Genomic DNA, 18110 nt, shown 5'->3' with positions numbered 1-18110 from the left:
AAGACAATCTATCAAGGAATTGGAGTTTGTTTCTTGTGGAAACTTGGAGCATCTATCATGACAAAACTCAAGTAGCATTTGCACAAGATCTCTAAAGGTTCTCAAGCAATTTCTTGGAACTAACACTTTATTCTAGGTTGTTACACTTTGTTCTGGATTTCTAAAGAATCTCAAAGGATGAATGAGAAATAATGGGTACATATGGGCTCAATGAGCTTAAGGTGGTTGATTTACTACTTGTAGCTGACATGTCCATTTCTGTGACTGATTATATATCAATAATCTGTTTACCTTGTCTTAGTAGAAATGAGTGGAATATTTTTCTTTCTTGATGACATGATCAAAGTGCTAGGCCTCAAATTTATTACATAGTTAAAGGCCCAATAATATGGATAGTTGAAGTCTTCATTTCCGTTCCCTCATGGTTGGTTGAAAATATCTGTTCTGGATCTGTTAAGTTCCTTTTTGTTATACCTTTTGCATCGTTGTTCCATGTTCTTAGTTTTTTTTTTTTTTTTTTTCCTTTGAAGTAGTAGACTATTAGTTAAGTTTTCTAATCATGGTTTTATTTTCTAATCTTGTCATTTTTATCACCTGGTATGAGAAAGTAAATATACTTGCATAGCTGTGTGATTAAGTTCATGCATTTGGTTTCACCATCTACTGCTGCATGTTGCTTTCTTTATTACCTTTTGAAGAATGGACTTCCCTATTTGTTGCTTGTCAGTTTAATGTGTGTACCATTAACTTTGCACTGAGATGATTGGTTGGTCCCGTGGCATGAAAATGGAAATGAAAATTTTATTGCAACTTGATGTTTTTTCAAGGATATACTGCTCTGTTAAATTTTTTATTATTAAAATTGTCATGGTTTTATTACTATATGAAACTTTACTGCAGGCAACATGTAACTAGATTTTTCAGTTTTGCACCTGTTATTAAACGAAATGATGCTTATACTCTTGAGACCGCAGCCAGTATTACTGTTTTAGTTCAGGGCATGATAAACAAAGAACATACACAAGATAATGGTTTTCCTGTTGAGGCGTGAGATCTTTTTTTCTTTTATACTAATAATTCAGTGAGCTCAAGAAAATCCTGCCAGACACTCATATTTAGTCCTGACAGTCCATTGTTTGATTAGTGAATTTCCTATGTTCTTTGGGAAGTGTTGTATTTATGTAATTATAAGTTATGAAAGAAAGCCTTCATCTTGAAGGACTTTGAACTGATTCATAAGACATAATTAATCTACAACTGCATAGAATTTGTAAACTGTTGTCATTGCATAGTTTAGCATTAACAAATTTGTCAACTATATGCCTTCTAGCTCATCGTATTTACAGGTCTGCAATCATTTCTTGATTGGATTTCCATATAACTGGGATCAGTATGCTGATGAATATTTAGTTAACAACGATAGTACTAATCATTTCCAAGATTCTGTTGATGGGAAGTTAGATGCCGAAGGCTGTAATAGTCCATAGTTTTAAGATGTTTCAGGTCTTAATTATGGTGAGAAACTGGGAGATGATGTAGCAGGAAGGCTATACGGTTCGATAAATCAATAATAAATGACAGATGGTTTGCCTATTCCCACAAATTTGGACACCAAAGATGCATTGAAATTTTCTGATGTCATAGGAAAAATGAAGGCTAGAACTTGGTAGGTAGGAAGTGTTGGAATAAGACATGTAGAAAGTGAATTAAAAGGCTTTGATCACTCCAAAATATCTGAACATTGTTCTACAAGTAATGTAGAAGAATCTTCATTAGAGAAGATTAAGAAGTGTAATATTCCTTCTGTTGAGAATCCCACAGCTCAGATGTGTTCTACAGTTGATATTGAACTAACAGGAGAATCAGAAATGGACATGGGCTGTCAAAAGCAACCTTCTGTGAAGGTTATTGAAGAACAAGAAAGAAAGAAGGATAGCATTCAGAAACAAAACCAGGGCTGTACTGAATGCATTGCCCAAAAAGATTTTATGCACTTCTCCACTTGTGCAGAAATGAGGCCATTAGCTGAAGGATAAAGTAACAGTCAAAACTACATCCACTGGAACTGAAGAGCAGTTATCAACTGTTAAGGGTCATAACTATCCATCTGTAAGTGGTATTTGTACACGTAGTGGGCTTACACTTGGCTTTCCTGCTTCTGTTTCTAGGTCAGTGGTCTCATCTAAAATGAAACTCAAAGAGTTTAAAAAAACTATGAAGTTGCAAGCACTTGGCTGGAGACAGCAGAGAACAAACCAAATTGCCTCAACTGCCTGGTGAAAGGTTTCACACATACTTCTGAAGACCGTGCCTCTGTGAAAGGTGGCATTAAGAATGCATCAACTGGCAGTCCGGCTCAGGATCCCACTCTTGTATCTATCTCATTAGGTTCTGACAATTTAAAATGCAGCTTGCAGCCACCACTTTAATCGAGCCGTGCTGCCACCAAGGAACTGGAAAAACAAAATGATGAGCTTGCTGTTGATCACATTGCTACGGAGAATGATAGTTGTTTAAAAGGATCTCCTAGATATATAACAAAAAATGCAGTTCAATCAGATATATAACAAAAAATGCCGCTCATCCAAAAGGGAATTAGGTGCTGACAATTTAAAATGCAGCTTGCAGCCACCAAGGAACTGGAAAAACAAAATGATGGGCTTGCTGTTGATCACATTGCTATGGAGAATGATAGTTGTTTAAAAGGATCTCCTAGATATATAACAAAAAATGCAGTTCAATCAGATATTCCTGTCATGAATCACTCTAGTGAAGATAAATCATTGGAAATGATTGGCAAGACGATAACAGATAAAATGAATGACCAAGATCTTTTCATTTATGCAACTCTTTTCATTGAGTTCATTTTTCTCCTTATTTACCAATTATGATGAGAACATTAGCAACATAAAGAATTTTATCTTTATAATATTAAAGAATTTGTACTTTAGTCATGTCTGTGCTCGTGCATGGTTGCTTAATCTGTCGGCCCTTGCTCAGGTAGAAAAGGACACGAGTGACTTCTTCCTCTTCGGACTCTTTTCCCTTCTTTTTTTTTTAATCGGTGCGAGAGGTGACCCTGTTTTCCTTGCATTAGGTTTATGGTTAGTTATGGTGAAAGTTGACAGATGAGGCAAAGGCATGACAAGGATATACATATATATTTTATGAAAAAATTAAACATAACTTAAGAATTATGTTATATTTAATTATATATATATATAATTAAAGTTGCAACATCCTGTCATTAAAGTTGCACCTTCAAAAGCAGAGTCTATCGAATTATATAATAATAAAACCAAGTTTAAACAGAGCACCCAAAGCATATAATAACAAAAAATAAGTTTAAACATTGAGAATAAGTTTATCAATACTCAGAACCCTACCCAAGGCATCAAAAAAACATAGTTCAAGACAACCTATGTATTGTAGGCGTCGTTTTGACTATACGATCCAATTCTCCCTCTTCAATACGTGGGCTGAGTTCAAAGTTCATACAAGTTCCCGAGCAACAATTTGTGGTATTCGATGTTTGGTGCTTATAACACTTCCCGGGTGGCAGAATTCTTCCACTGCCTGACTGTAGCTGCCCATCAACCATTCCTGAGCAACAATTTCGTAGCCATGAGACATTGTCGAACCAAGTGAAACAAAACATTATTTTTTTGGATTTAGCTAAAGATTAAAAATATAAACAAGGTACAAAGGAAAGTTAAATATTATCATTTCATTGTCGATATACAATCCTTTCTTTACCATCTTGCACAAGCAATCTTTTTATTTTTTTTTAATTCTCTTTTCTCTTCGTCTTTCTCTTTAGTGGGATTGAAGAGATGATAGTGTGCATTTTCTTGCTTTGATCTTGGTAAAGTCTAGCATGTCTAGGATTAGTTTGGCTCCAATTTGATTAGTCTAACTATGATGCAACTTGGTTTGATTGATTTGACCAGCTAGTCCAGTTTTCATGATCTAGACAGTCCATGGTTGAAACAGTCAGATGGTTGGTCTAGGAATCAGGTTTTTCTAGAATAAAATATTATTGTTGGGAATACTATATTAGGAAACAAATGAATACATATACAAAAACAAAGAATGCCAAATTGAATCAACTTCCTGAGAACAGAAAAAGACAGCAGTGATTAAAAGAGATTGAGAAGATCGACCGCTCAACTCTTCAAAGACAATCTCCAACACTCTTTAATTAAAAAAAAATCTCCAATAGAATTGAATTATCTATTTAAATTCTTTCTGCAGTTACATAAGGAAATACCATAAAGCTGAAGTGGCACTTCAAAAAGAGTCCTACCGGTAGTCTTAATCTTTGCTTCTTTTTTCAGCCAAGAAAAAACTAAGAACACAAACATTCTGTGGTTATACGAAAAACTACGGGAGAAAAAAAAAAAAAAAAAACAATGCAGAAGTCTATATATGATCTGGCCTACCTACTTCTCTATAGTCCTGATGACCTCAAGGAAATAGATTAAACTAACACAAAACAGAACAGAATGCTCATGACCATAAACAGGAATCTCATGCACTGTCCACAGAGATTGGAAAGCTCGAATAATACAAACAGAAACCAAAGAGCTGCCAGTATAACTATGAGAAAGCAATTTTTAGACGCCCATACATACCATGGAAGAAAAATACAATTGATCACAATTGCATAAGTGCAGATATAAATTAATGGCATAAACTAAGGCAAATTAGAAACAACTCGAATGCATATTTACTTGCTTCATATTCTTTTGTAGGATAGATAACATGATCAACAGGTGTGGTAAATATTATTCAAATGCTTCATGTTAACGAATTACTCACTGCTTGTAATACGCTGTTCCCAGAAGACCATTAACATAAATCTCAAATTTCTATGATTTAACATTTTCAGCAAGCTGCAGTGGCAATAAAAAAATGATGATTAGTGACATTGTTTCAAAGGGCAATATAGCAAGCATGTTTATGGCATAAAAAAAGTAAAAAAGAAAAAGAGACAAGTTTCACACATACAATTGAGCAAGCTACTTTTTCTGAGTGTAACTTAAACATTTGAAATTTGTTGTCCAACAAAAGATGGTTTTCAAGAAAACTCCCTCTAACCAAGAACTGATTTCCGACACTAGCATGTGAAGTAATATATTTTGCAACCAATATTAAAAGCACAAAAGAACTTCACAGACTAGAATAGATTCTATGCATCTCATTTCCAATAATCAATTCTTGACTAAGCATTCAAGAGGTTAGACCACTGAACCAATTTATCTCCCATGCTAAACAAGTCCTACTATTAACCTACAGAATCTATAAGCTTAGAAAAATCCAGACCAGTTTCCATCTAGACTTCTGCTAGATGTCCAGTTATCAGTGAATTGAGTGGAATATCTAAACCTAATCGAAATTAAGACATCAATCTTTCAAACTAAATCAACTAACCAATATCTCAAATATAATGTACAGAAAGAAGAAGATCCTATGATAATCAAGCCCCCATGCAATCGATAAAGAGAATGATAAAAGAATGTTCTAATTTAACCAACCTAGAGGAGATAAGCTATCGTGCTCACATCATTCTACCTAATAAGCCCTTTCTAGAATTATGACCATTACATTGTTCTAAATTTAGACCAGACACTCTACAGAACAACATGAATTCTTCAAAAGTCTTTTCCCTTGCTTCCACTTCCAGTATTACCTTTTTACTAATGGGCAAAGTAGATATGCGATGCCAACGTTGGGAAAGAACATATGAGTAAATTGGACAAGGGGATAACTCTATGGCTTCGTGTTCTTAGTTCTTGCTCAAACCCTAGCCGTATTCTTTTTGACTGAACGCTTCATCAAAGGAAAGATTAAAGAAACAATTGGCCTTTCGCAAGGTAATAATCGCTTCGCATGTCAACTGTCTTCTATTTCATCAGATTAACAGCACGACTCATAAACGAATGAATGAGCGAAAGAAAGAAAGGAAGAAGGAAAGAACGAACTAACGAATTAAAAGAACGATGCTCAGCTTAAAAGGGGTCATCATCGGACTTACCATTGAATCTTTAGGTCAATGAGATGGGAAAGAAGTGCAAAGGTAACCTGTCTCGAGATAGATGGAGCCGGATTAGGCGAGCTCCTCGCAGACGAGGTCACCACCGGCCATGTAGTGGACGCCGAGGAGTTGGGAGATGTGGATGTCGTAGGCGCCTTCCCAACGCCGGGGAACCCTAGCTACACCACACGGATCCGACGCTGGGGTCCAGGCCAGGCCGGCCGGGAACAGGGCGATCTGCTAGGGCGGAAAGCCCCCTTCTCACCGCTGCAGCGTCCAGATCTGCGGAGGCGATGGAGGATCGCCACGGGAGAGCGACCGCGAAAGGGCGGGCGAAACTCCAAATCATGAACCAAGAAGAGGCGGTTACCGTTTCGCCGAGGCGTAGCGAGATCAAAAACAGAAACGTCTCCTCAAGCACGGGAGTTGAAGAGAAGCGATATGTGTGGCCGACACGTGATTACTTTATGGGCCGAACGTCTCCAAAGAAGCCCAAAAGCTCGGCCCATAAGACCCAATTTAGGGATTCCACGAGGGTTGAAATGCCAAACATGTTAGGGGGAATAAATAAATAAACAAATTGGATATTACACAGAAGGAAAAAAAAACTAATAATGCAATTCTTCTGTTGTCAAACAAAATTGGATGAACATTGACCCTTCAGATGACCCGTGGACAAGTGACAACCATGATTTCTTTTGGTGTCACCTCAAAAAGAAGCTGTAAAGTCTAGTTATAATCATTCTTGGCTGCTCCTATATACATATATAATAAAGAGCAAGATAAGATTTCTTAGTCAAGACCATCAAATGTGATCCATGGTGGCTCTTTACAGATCTTGCGGCGATAAACAAATCCAGACATTGTCATGTGGGACCATATTACTTGCAGGCCACAAAAAGGGTCTCCCATCTCAGACATGATCCTACTCCTCAATGACACAGCAACCAGCAGGTGTTTGTGGCGCAGAAAGATGCGAAGTTTCTGCATCAAATTAACAACAGGATATTGTATTCATGTGATATTAATATTCCAAAGGGTTTGGGTGTCGACAGGGAGGAGTTTATGTGGGAAGGATGTGGAGTTCTTATCCAGTTCCTCTCCCTTACCCGAGAGAGGGGGACAGCCTGAGAGCACATGAGGATAAAACCGAATCTATGTGGGAGCAACAGCGAAACCTGAAAGCTTATCCCAACCCCACACCGTCCATTATATCCTCCTCATGCCCCACTGCAGAAGCCCTGTGTCTTGCCTTTCTTTCCCATCTCTTCCGTTCAAGCTGAGTCGAGGCTTCAGTGGATGCATGGAGGCGTCTCTCTTGTCAGACAATAAGCGTGGGATCATGGATGAGGAGGAAGAGCTCGAATCCATGTCTTCCTTCTACAGCGAAGAGGATGACTCGGATCGGGAATCGATGGAGGATGCAACGTCCTCGAGTTCATCTTTGTCCTCGTGTCCACCGTCGTCATCGTCGTCGTCGTCGTTGGATGATCAGCTCGAAGAGGGGTCTCTCTTTGAGATGTCTTCCCTCATCTCGGTGCTTCCCATCAAGTAAGTTCCACCACCACCCCTCCGATCCTGTAAAGTTGTTAGCATGGAGCCATCAATACATGCATCAGATCGGATTGGCCTCATGAAACCCTTTAGTCATTGCTTCTTCATCCATAGTTTATGGCACATGGCCGGTTAAGGATGAACACTTGCGGTATCATCGTCTCAAAGTGTCATTGTTTCTCTTGGAAAACAGGAGAGGGTTATCGAAGCATTTCAATGGGAAGTCACAGTCCTTCACTTCTCTGGATAACGTGCGGTGCTTAGAAGATATCGTGAAGCCTGAGAGGCCATGCAATAGAAGACTCAGTTCCTGCAAGAGCTACGGAGGAGGGTTGGATAGCCACAAAGCATTGTCTCCAAAGGCTTCCTCCAGGATCATCACAAAGAAGGCTTCTTATTCTTCTTCTTCTTCCCTGCTAAGCGCAAGGAGGCACAGTTTGTCGAGCAACAGGCCTCCTGTTTGCCCACCACACAGACCAAGCAGCCTATCAGGCCAAATTAAATTTTTGTGCACTTGACAGCCTATCAGCTTCTTTTTCTCAGTTATTCTCATGTTGTTGACTGATTGGTTGTACACATGTTCAATGTAATGTTGTTTGTTGATTTCATGGGATCTTGTTGGTGGCATTTCTTGAGTTTTGCAGCATAAATCATCTCTCTCCATTTCTCATATTAAAGTTATTGATCATGAAGCATCCAGAAATTCATCTTAAATGCATAAAGATAAAGAAAAAATTGGAAGATCATTTGATGAATTCATCCTCATAACGCTACTTACCTTTTGAATCGAGAGATCGATAAAATATATTTTGTGCTGCACATGTAGACAAATAAATCTAATGATATATAGGAGGAAAATTCGAGCATGACAATAGCAAATCAATCGTCGAGAATACTTGAGTTAGACGGAGCAAGTAAATATATTAATAACGATTTATGGTAATGAGTCTTAAGTTGGTACCAAAAGTATAAATTCATTAAAAATGTAGGAGCGAAGGGAGAGGTTTTGGTATACCGTAGGATTGGACACAATTGAAAGCCAACCGAATTCATTAGGCGACCTGTTTAATGATGTATCATATCCCTTTCAATATCGATGGACGGACTCTACGCGAATCTTTCTCCGATACAAAGACGAGCATAGTGTGGAGGTATCAATTTCTGGCATATCCTTTCACATTTTACCCGCCTGCTGTGCGTTTGCCAACAAACACATATTGCATGGTATAGAATGTATCGTCTTCGATGTGCAATTCATCCGTTGGATCACGTGATTCGCAACAAGATTAGCATTGAACAGCAATATCATCAATCGATTGCCTTTGATCATTACAAAGAGAATTCAGTCACCTGTTCAGATCCACACAGATGGCAAAGCGGAAAGAAAACAGAAATCCTACCACATCAGAAAGTACAAGGAAAACTCCAAAATTAAAATGGAACCCTACTATCACAGGGTTGGCATACGGTTGCTCATCTCTAGCAAAAAAATTAGTGTGCGGTAAACAAAACAAAGCAAAACCACTACTAACTCAAACATCTTGTAACAGTTGCTGAAACAACAGAGAAGAAGATACTCATATATGTATATATTTCAACCAATCTAAAGACCAGATAACTGATCAGCTAGAAACTAGAAGCCCAATGAAAGTGCCCCTGTTCAATTTCTGGCAGGTGCACGGCCGGCGGCTGATCAACCAGTACGGCTTCCTCGACTACTGCTTGATCTGATATGATCAACCCTCTGGTATCCAACATCGCCTCCGCGACTTGAAAATCCTCCCCTACCACCACCTCTGCTTCCAAAGTCCCCTCTACCGTATCCCATCCCACCACCATAGTTGCTGCGTCCTCTACCGTCATTGCGGAACCCACCCCCTCTACCGGGCGCAAACCTTCCTCTGTTACCAACTGGCAGAAATCAAAGTTTGAAATAATTAGAATATAACACAGGCAGAGATGTTTATCCAATTTGAGAAGTTAGGTATGCCCATGCGCCATCAATGATTTGTCTTGCAATTCTATAAAATGCAATATGAAAGCAACATACCCTGGTGCAAATGTTTCTTGATTTGAGCTTACACTGCAATAATGGGCTTTCTATACTAAGGTAGTTCAGTTCATTTGTGCAGGAAAAATTGCTTATAGTGCCAATGGTGATAACAAATTCAAACTGATGAAACCAACTTGTGTTGAAATTACTGGCAAAAGAAGTATATATAACTAAATTTAAAATGTAGAAGAAAATGAAAAATTAACCATCCATGCAAACGTCTAGAATTAAAAATCTATCAGGCACTTGCCTCGTGAGCCTGGAGCACGCTTTTCCTCAACATAAGCTGAGCGACCACCTATCATTATGGGCGAGGCCTGCAATTTGAAATGAAATCAACATAAAATTGTTTCACCAATCACGGATCAGACAAAAAATATATGGTTCGAAACTAAATGCATATAGATAGGGATGAAAATTAAAACTGTTTCAATTTAAGTTGTCAAAAAGAATATATATATATACACACACACACACACACACACACTGTATTATCTTCATTCCATATTATTTGCTATTTAACCATATATTGAGGCTTTGAAAAGATTTTTGCATAACAAATTACAAATCTTAAAAAATGTTAACTACGTCCTGCAATAACCAAATATAGCTAAGCACTTCCCAAAATTAGAAGGTCATATAACCAAATGATAAATGTTGGATGAAAGCACCAACAAGCACCACAATATTCAACAAGTGGAGCCACCGGTGAGATAAAGCAAGTCATGTGATGTGATTGCAAAAAACTCAAAAGCAAGGTTCGCAATATCATACCATACCGGTATTTCGACCTGGGCTCGGTACCGGTACGGTACGGTATATCGAGCGGTATACCCAGGTGTACCGAGCGGTACACCCAGGTGTGCCGAGTACAATGCACTCGGACCCGTAACAGACGGTCCGCGTACCGACAACCTATCGGACCGGTACATACCGCCCGTACCGGGCGATACAGTTCGGTACGACAGACCCTGCTCAAAAGACAAGTATGAGAAAGTTGCAAGCAAATGCCTAAAAACACCACAAAAATCAGATAGTGTAGTGAATGAAAACCAAAGCAAGAAAGATAAGAGTAAAAATTGGAAACTGCCCAAAACTAAATTACCAGAGGGCCAGAAACTAAGTGCAACTCTGAGCCTCTAATGAAATGTACCATGAAGATTTACATGCGGATTCATTATAAATCATATGAATAACCAAATGCCAGCAAGGAAGTTTAAGAACCATGAGTAATAATCAATTACACAAGCAAACCAAATTTAACAAATACAGACCACACCTTCAAATTTAATAAAAATAACAAGATTGGAAAAGAAGTTGTCCAGGTGCCAATGGCACTAGCTTCTCTTACTCAACTAACTCAACCACTCATATCTAGAGCTGCAACAGGACCTCAATAACCTGATTACCTGCTTGAATCCAATCTGATTCTTCAGGTGAGAACATGATGCATGAAGCCATGAAATGAGCATATGTTCTAAAGTCACAACTAGTAATGCATCATATTAAGTTAAGGGTGAAAATCCATATACGGAACCCAAAACACCATAAGTAAATATTGATGTATACTAATATTTTGTATAAAATTAAACTAATATGATTCTTAATGCTTGATTGGCGTGTGATATAAGCTACACATGAACCTAACATGACTTGAATGGTGCGTATTGTTTGACTGTTGTGATGTACAACCTAAATGAATATTGAGCACAATCCAAACACCACATTTACTTCAATATTCAACCCAATATTTGATTGTTATTGTACATGCATTCAGTCATCGATCTAGCACCCTTTTAACATATTCAGTGTGGATCAATTCAGTTTTTAATGGACTTGAATTTGGATCTTACATGGATCCAACTGAATCAACATCTTACTAATAGTATAAGCAGCATACAGTGAATAAATCAAATCGAAGTTAATGATGCCATATATAGATTTACCTCTATGGCACTTTGAACAGCACTAGTCACCTCAAACTCCACAAACCCAAAGCAGAAACCTTGTAGCTGCAGATAATTAAAACATAATCTTCTTATAATACCGAAAATATTAAAAAAAATTGATGGGAGAATTGAAATTTAAATTTCAAGGAGAGGAAGTATATACAAACCTTATGGCTTCTAACTTGTATGCCACCAGGCTTAATGGGACCAAACTTTTTAAACACCTCCTCAAGTTGAGCAGGTGTTGCATCCATTGGCAAACTTTTCACATATACGGAATAACCATCAGCTGAAAGAAGAATATAGAGGATGAAATTCACAAAACAGAGTTATGCTGTAGTTAATATACAGAAAGATTAGCTTGAAACAAGACTATCATTACTTTCAGCCTCTTGGACATTGCTACTTTCAGCAGCAGCAGAACTGGATGCAGACATATCAGATGCTGGAGCTGCTGGAGGAGCAGGGATTGCCTGTGGTTCTGCTTTAATTGATGTTGGCATAGAAGAAGCACGTGTTGGAACTGACACAGAAGCACTATCTTTCATGACTTTCACCTGCATCCATGATCCAACAAGCTATTCTTACAACTAGTTTTCGTAATAGTGTTCCGCAAATTAAACATAAATCATTATCTTTTTGAAAATTCATTGATCTGGAACAAAAGAAAACTAGATATATTCACAATAAATTCTGAAAAGTCAGAACGGTGGACTAAAAGCATACATGTCTTGGAATTCCCACCCATTATTTAATATTCTGAGATGATAACAAAATTCACCTTGCAGATGTTTCAGAAGAACAAGCTTTATAAAAAGAACTATATTAGAAGCTTCCAGCATCCAGGTCCCATAATGGAGAGCTACAACATATGGTTTAAATAATCAAACTTCAGCTTATAGTGCTAATGATACTTGGTATTGCATCGTGTGCTCTATGGGAGCAGAAGGAGAAATGAACGTCACACCACTGATATTGTTGTAGAATCACCTATATAATTATGTCCATAGATAATATTAAGTTTCACATCTTTATAAAGTGATCATTTAACCTAAAAGGCATCTAGTTTGTTCTATTGTCTTGGATATGTGGGACTAAAACTTTAGAAAAGATAGATTGCTAATTAGCCTTTCGATGAAATTGACCAATATGTTGCTCACAATAATAGAAGTTGCAATGTAGAATAATCAAATAGATAGATCCTATTACTAACCAGTGGGAATATACTAGAACTTTAAGTAGTATTATTAAAAGAATACTGGCAAACAAAGAACCACTATGCCTTATTCCTCACGGACCAGCGTCTTAACATTTGGTCGGTGGTCATCCAAACATTAGATGCATAACTTTAGACTAACTTGAACATACATTATGATGAGAACAAGAGTTCATAGGAGGAAAAAATAGCAAAATGTTCAACTTAGGCACTTACAATTGAGGCATATGATTTCTTTGGCATCTCTTCTTGGGCGGTGACAGCATTTGATTCAGAATTGCTTGGGACTTCATTAATCACCTCACCTGTAGGTTCTTCCTCTTCCACAACCTCCCCATTGTCTGAAGGATTATAGACTTCCTCCTCGTTCACCTCCTCTTCTTCTACTGGCAAGACGTCTGTTTGGTCCGGAGCATGCTGCTCTTCCTCTGGAGGTAAATCTGCAGGTCAAAAGAAGTAAGCCTAGAAATTTCCATAGACGCCAATAAAACTTGAAGACAATCAAGCCTTGGGATCTTTAGAAGACAAACCACTTTCAGGCGCATGAGGTGCACCAGAGTCATTTGCCAAGCCCTGGTGTCCCTGTTGGTGATCGACCTCCTCCACAAACCTAAATATGTCATTCAATACATAGAAACCCTTGTCCTGGCGAGCAAGAAAGAAGGACTGGGTGAAGTCCCTCTTAACATTATCCTCTCCCGTAAGGTGCCCCGTCACAAGCACGATCACCCCACCGCCGAGAGATTCTTGGGCATCTACCGATGTCATCTCCGCTCTAACAGAGCCCATGGACAATATCTTCGCATTGATCGCCTACATCCCATGTAAGAAGTTCCTCATAAAAAGATGAAATCTTTCGGCTTCAAGATTCCATCTTTCTTGAAGACATGTAAAACCCAAACAAAGATGTAAGGTTTTGCGTACTCACGTCGGTGGAGGTGACCGAACTCATGGCGCCATGGGCATCCGGCCGGCCGAGCTTGCTGCTATCCTGGTAAAACCGGTAAACATGCTCCGGCGATTGCTGGAGGACATGGTAGTACTGCTGAACAAACGCGTTCCCCACCTGAACCACCAACCTCCGAGCTAAAGACAACAACAAGACGGAACAACGTAGCGAAAAAGAGGCGAATCCATTACCACTTGAGCGGAAAACGAAGATCTTTCGGCGCTCGACGGCTGGGCGGCCATTTCCGCGACGGGTAGCTCAAGCAAGGAAAGGTTAAAACCCTAGCAACGGATCCGAAGGCTGCCGGGGCCGAACAGGCTCGCGTTTCGAGATTGATATGCGGCGGTTGAAGAGGAGGGTAAGAAGGAAATGCCGGTGGGTTCTCTCCTGCGGGTTCCTTTTCTAGGGTCCGGAGCTTCCGATCTGGAATGGAAGAAAACACATAAGAAAGAGGGCAATTCTATTGTTTTATTTATTTGATCCAATTTTCTCCAATTGGGTTCGATTCTTACACTTACTCTTTTAAGGCGAACATTGGCACGTGAGAACTGATGTTGGCCCTTTCTGGCACGTGTTAGCCGTGGGTCACCGGCGTCGGCCCCGCGTGCGAATGGACCATTCACGTGCGTTCGGTGGGACTAAATCAAATCAAGACCGTACAATTAATTCATGTGCGGGAAACATCCCGATTTGATTGCTTGTGGAATGGTCATAAGATGAACGAAGTCAGCATGCGGTTCTCAAGTCAAAAGTATGAACTGCTATTAGTGCCATGAAAGATTGCAGATATTCTACGGTCAAAGACAACTATTCTGAACCCTTAGCTACAGAATTAATGCAAGTTTTTTTCTATGAACTCCTCGTTCTATAGTTACAATCTCAAAACAGAACCAATTTCCATCCTCGTACAAGCCACAATCTCCGTCAACAGAACAGAGATTGTGTTATTAACTGCATTTGCAATGTGTTACTTGTCAACACAATGAAGCATCATCAAAAGAAAAGCACAAGAGTATCAAGTTGAAGCCCATAGTGTCCCAATTTTAACACCATGTTCACTAAAGAACATCTAAATACATAAACACAACCAGCACAAGATATACATGAAAAGTATCGTGGATGAGGTATGAAAAATTTCCTGCTAAATAGAAAGATATGGCATTCTTTCCCGTGATACATAACAAAGTTCACGTAGAGATGCATTATAAATCCAAGGTTTCAATTAGCAATTCATACCCATACACAGACCTGAACATACTGACTGATATTTTCCCATACTAATCAAAGACCAATACTGGATCATATAGGTTGATGGTGACAGTGTTTATAATTATATTTTGTTACCGATACTGGAACGTATAAGTTGATATATTTTCCAGTATTAATGGTGTGCCATATTTGTTCTGCAATCCATCAAGAGTGACATGGGACCAAGATTTGAGATCCTGTGTGAGCCAAATGCTCTAGAAAATTAGACTAAAAGATCAAAAATAGAGCATTATAGGCATGAGGAGAAAGAATAATTTAAGGAGGCAACTTAATCATGACAAACATAGAGGAATTTCATATGCTAGCATAATATTTGAACTTTCTCATTCATTTGCAGATTGAAACCTTACGAACAATAAAGATTAACAATCGTGTGGCCATACTTGTTTGGTTTTCCAACAGAAGCCCTGGGCCTCTGGCTGTATAAATTCTCATTATGCTGCAAAATTGCACTGGCGAACAAACTCCATATCGTAGTCCACGTACTTTGTCCACAGATGTCGGAACTGGTTCATGGCAATATCAAGCCAAGGTTTCATATTTCCATTAAAATGCACAACAGCAGCATTATTGATTTCCTCCATGCTTATACTTGGATTATATCCAAGTCCAAGCACATGCCAGGACTTGTCCAAGGGTTTTGTTGTGGAGTAAAATGTGATCAAGCCTGGCGGAAGAGTCCCTAATTTCCACAATGTTCGGTTCTCATTCTGCAACAACAGCGGGTGCTTCCATATCAGACATTAGAAGAAAAAGAATAGCATGAAAAGTGATGAAACAAGCTGCTGAAAAGGAATTCCCCAACATCACCCTTCCTAGTACATCTAAACTATATATTAAAAAAAAATGCTTATCCAAAATATAATTTTTCATTCAGTAGGCAGAACATGTTTCAGGATATTACAACTTCTATACACAATAGACTATCTAAGAAATTGCTTCTTTATTCCCCACCGAAATTTGCTTGTTATTGTGGTGCTAATAAAAAATTTATAGACTGAATTTAGTAAAGATAAGCCATGGTTGAAAAGTTGTTGTAACTGTTGTAGTATACAGTGTATGTTTAGCTTTGGTTTTTGCGGCATGCAACTTATCAAGAACAAAGTTCCCCTAAAAAACATCAGGTTTACAAATGTTAATCTGCCAACGAGATTTGATGAAAAACCTAGTGAATAATTAATCAAGCATATTTCCTCTCACGCTGATCTCAAATACAGATTCAACCCTGTAAAGATGAGTTTCTTTCTAGCTGACTGAAAAAAGTTTATATGCAATTTATCTTCTACTTACTTTGTACTCCATTGTTTGGACAAGAAATACATGCTAGATTTTACTTTCAATTCCCAAAAGAATTTTGTTTTTTGTAAAGGAGACAATTAAAAAAGATAGTAACTTACCAGATTCTGCCAGTAATGGTACTGTTCAGTGCACTTCTCTTTCCTCCATGCATCAAGATCAAAGAAATTCATCCCATAAGCCCACCCACATGCCTTAGGGTTGAACTTCTCCTTGATCAGTGGGTGTGAAAAGTTCATATACTGTGCATAACGGTGAAATGACCCGAAGCATGTCTCAACTGCTCCATTCACTTTCCCATCCATATCAATCTTCCACAGTCCTGTGAGATCCCTTTGCACCACAACATCATCATCCAAGAAGAGAATTCTGTGGAGCTTCGGGTGCATCTCAGGTAAGTAAAATCTTAAATGGTTTAGCATGGACAGGTACTTGGGGTTCCTAAACTTCATGTTAGTGGTGTCCTTGGTGGCATTCTCCAGCTTGTTCTCGAAGTAGAACCTCTGAAGGTTTGCAGACTCAAGCTGCCGTAGCACTGGCACATAAGAAGAGTTGAGGAATTTATAGTCCTCCACGGCCTTGACCTCAATGTGGGCACCGGAGTAATCTTTCATGCGAAACATAACCTGCATTGCCCCAAGGTTCATTCGATCTGTAACAACGTGGAAGACATGCTTCCAGGGCTCACGGGCGTTGCGGACGGCAGAGTTCACCACGACGGACGCTGCAAGGACATTGTCTGAGAAAATAGCATAATGGTATAGCTTAGGATCTTCGAGCTCTGGTGGAGGGGTCGGTGGATCCACGTAGCGATCCGATTGGGCGATCCTCTCCTCCATGAGGCGCATGGCGAGGCAATGGAGGCTCCTAGGGATGGACTTGGCGGCGATAAGGGACGAGAAGGCGCCTGCCTTCTTGGCCTTGGAGAGCTGCTCGTTGACGGCGAAGATTGTATCCTTGAGCTTCTGGATCTTGAGCTGGTTGTCGAAGGAGTCCTTGGCATCGGAAATGAGGAGACGAGCAGCGCGGATGCGGTCCTTGACGCCGCGCTCGAAGCCACGGACGGCGGTCTCGTCGATGGGGCCGGCACGGTGGAGTAGCGTGCGGTGAGCGCCGACGAGGAGGGAGAGGTTGCGGGCGAGCTCAGCGAAGAGGCGAGTCTGCTTCGAGCTCTCGAGCTTGAGCCGACGCGCGAACGAGGCGTAGGCGGCGGCGACGGCGGCGTGGTCGCCGACCTGCTTCCGAATCAGGTCCGCGCGCGCCCGGAGGGGGTCGGATCGGACGGCGAGGACCGACCGCCGCGCGTAATGGAGGCCCGAAGAGTACAAATCGGAGGGCAAGGACGAGGACGAACCAACCTCCTCCTTCCTGGTCATCACCGGCGCGGAGGTAGTGGAGGGGACGAGGATAAAGAGGGCGGCGACGGAAACGGCGAGGCAGAGGAGGAAGAAGCGGCGGATCATGGCATTGCGGCCAGGATTTCGAAGGCGGATCGCCATCTTGGTTAGGATTTCGAGATAGAATCGATAAGAAGACGAAGATAAGTATGCGACGGAGGAGACCGCGGAACGAACCCTATTTATTGTTATGCTTCATTGATCACTACAAACTCTGTAGAGTAGTGCGCGGTGTTAGTGCCAAAGGAACTGACGAATATACTGTTCCCCCAGAATGGTTTAGGTTAACATGACCCGGCTATAGTAGAACCAGGAAAGGAACAGGCGGGGGAGCGGCCACTTTGGCTGACAGCGGAAGAGAGGAATTCATGTGTCCCGCGGAGGAGTGCA

The 18110-nt window shown here is 40.0% G+C and overlaps 2 protein-coding genes and 2 long non-coding RNA genes across 6 annotated transcripts; 1 reads left to right on the top strand and 3 right to left on the bottom strand.

The window, feature by feature from the left end:
* Nucleotides 1-2075: 2075 nt before the first annotated feature.
* LOC135639816 (uncharacterized) lies at nt 2076-6555 on the bottom strand. Of its 3 annotated transcripts, none has more exons than XR_010497043.1 (3): nt 4822-6457; nt 3387-3603; nt 2076-2453 (listed from the first exon to the last, which is right to left on the bottom strand). It is a non-coding gene; the product is annotated as an uncharacterized LOC135639816 (long non-coding RNA). The 3 variants fall into 3 exon arrangements; XR_010497044.1 differs by having other exon boundaries at nt 3420-3603; XR_010497042.1 differs by lacking the exon at nt 2076-2453 and having other exon boundaries at nt 3261-3603; nt 4822-6555.
* A 724-nt stretch (nt 6556-7279) lies between these two features.
* Nucleotides 7280-8199, top strand: LOC135641755 (uncharacterized). Its single transcript, XR_010497785.1, has 2 exons — nt 7280-7588; nt 7785-8199. It is a non-coding gene; the product is annotated as an uncharacterized LOC135641755 (long non-coding RNA).
* An 823-nt stretch (nt 8200-9022) lies between these two features.
* Nucleotides 9023-14400, bottom strand: LOC135586459 (nuclear transport factor 2-like). Its single transcript, XM_065156588.1, has 10 exons — nt 14277-14400; nt 13950-14181; nt 13738-13875; nt 13340-13622; nt 13026-13249; nt 11976-12150; nt 11761-11882; nt 11591-11656; nt 9895-9961; nt 9023-9502 (listed from the first exon to the last, which is right to left on the bottom strand). Exons 2-10 carry the CDS (start codon nt 13998-14000, stop codon nt 9285-9287), a joined length of 1344 nt encoding a protein of 447 aa, XP_065012660.1. The 5' UTR covers nt 14001-14181; nt 14277-14400; the 3' UTR covers nt 9023-9284.
* An 865-nt stretch (nt 14401-15265) lies between these two features.
* Nucleotides 15266-17936, bottom strand: LOC103987603 (galacturonosyltransferase 8). Its single transcript, XM_009405949.3, has 2 exons — nt 16425-17936; nt 15266-15737 (listed from the first exon to the last, which is right to left on the bottom strand). The coding sequence occupies exons 1-2, from the start codon at nt 17820-17822 to the stop codon at nt 15462-15464; spliced, it is 1674 nt and encodes a 557-aa protein (XP_009404224.1). The 5' UTR covers nt 17823-17936; the 3' UTR covers nt 15266-15461.
* Nucleotides 17937-18110: the final 174 nt, after the last annotated feature.

The sequence above is a fragment of the Musa acuminata genome, chromosome BXJ3-6, assembly GCF_036884655.1.
Source record: "Musa acuminata AAA Group cultivar baxijiao chromosome BXJ3-6, Cavendish_Baxijiao_AAA, whole genome shotgun sequence".
In the NCBI taxonomy this organism is placed as follows: Eukaryota; Viridiplantae; Streptophyta; class Magnoliopsida; order Zingiberales; family Musaceae; genus Musa; species Musa acuminata.
Note: the sequence above shows the minus strand (reverse complement) of the source record. Positions and strands in the feature narration are given on the sequence as shown.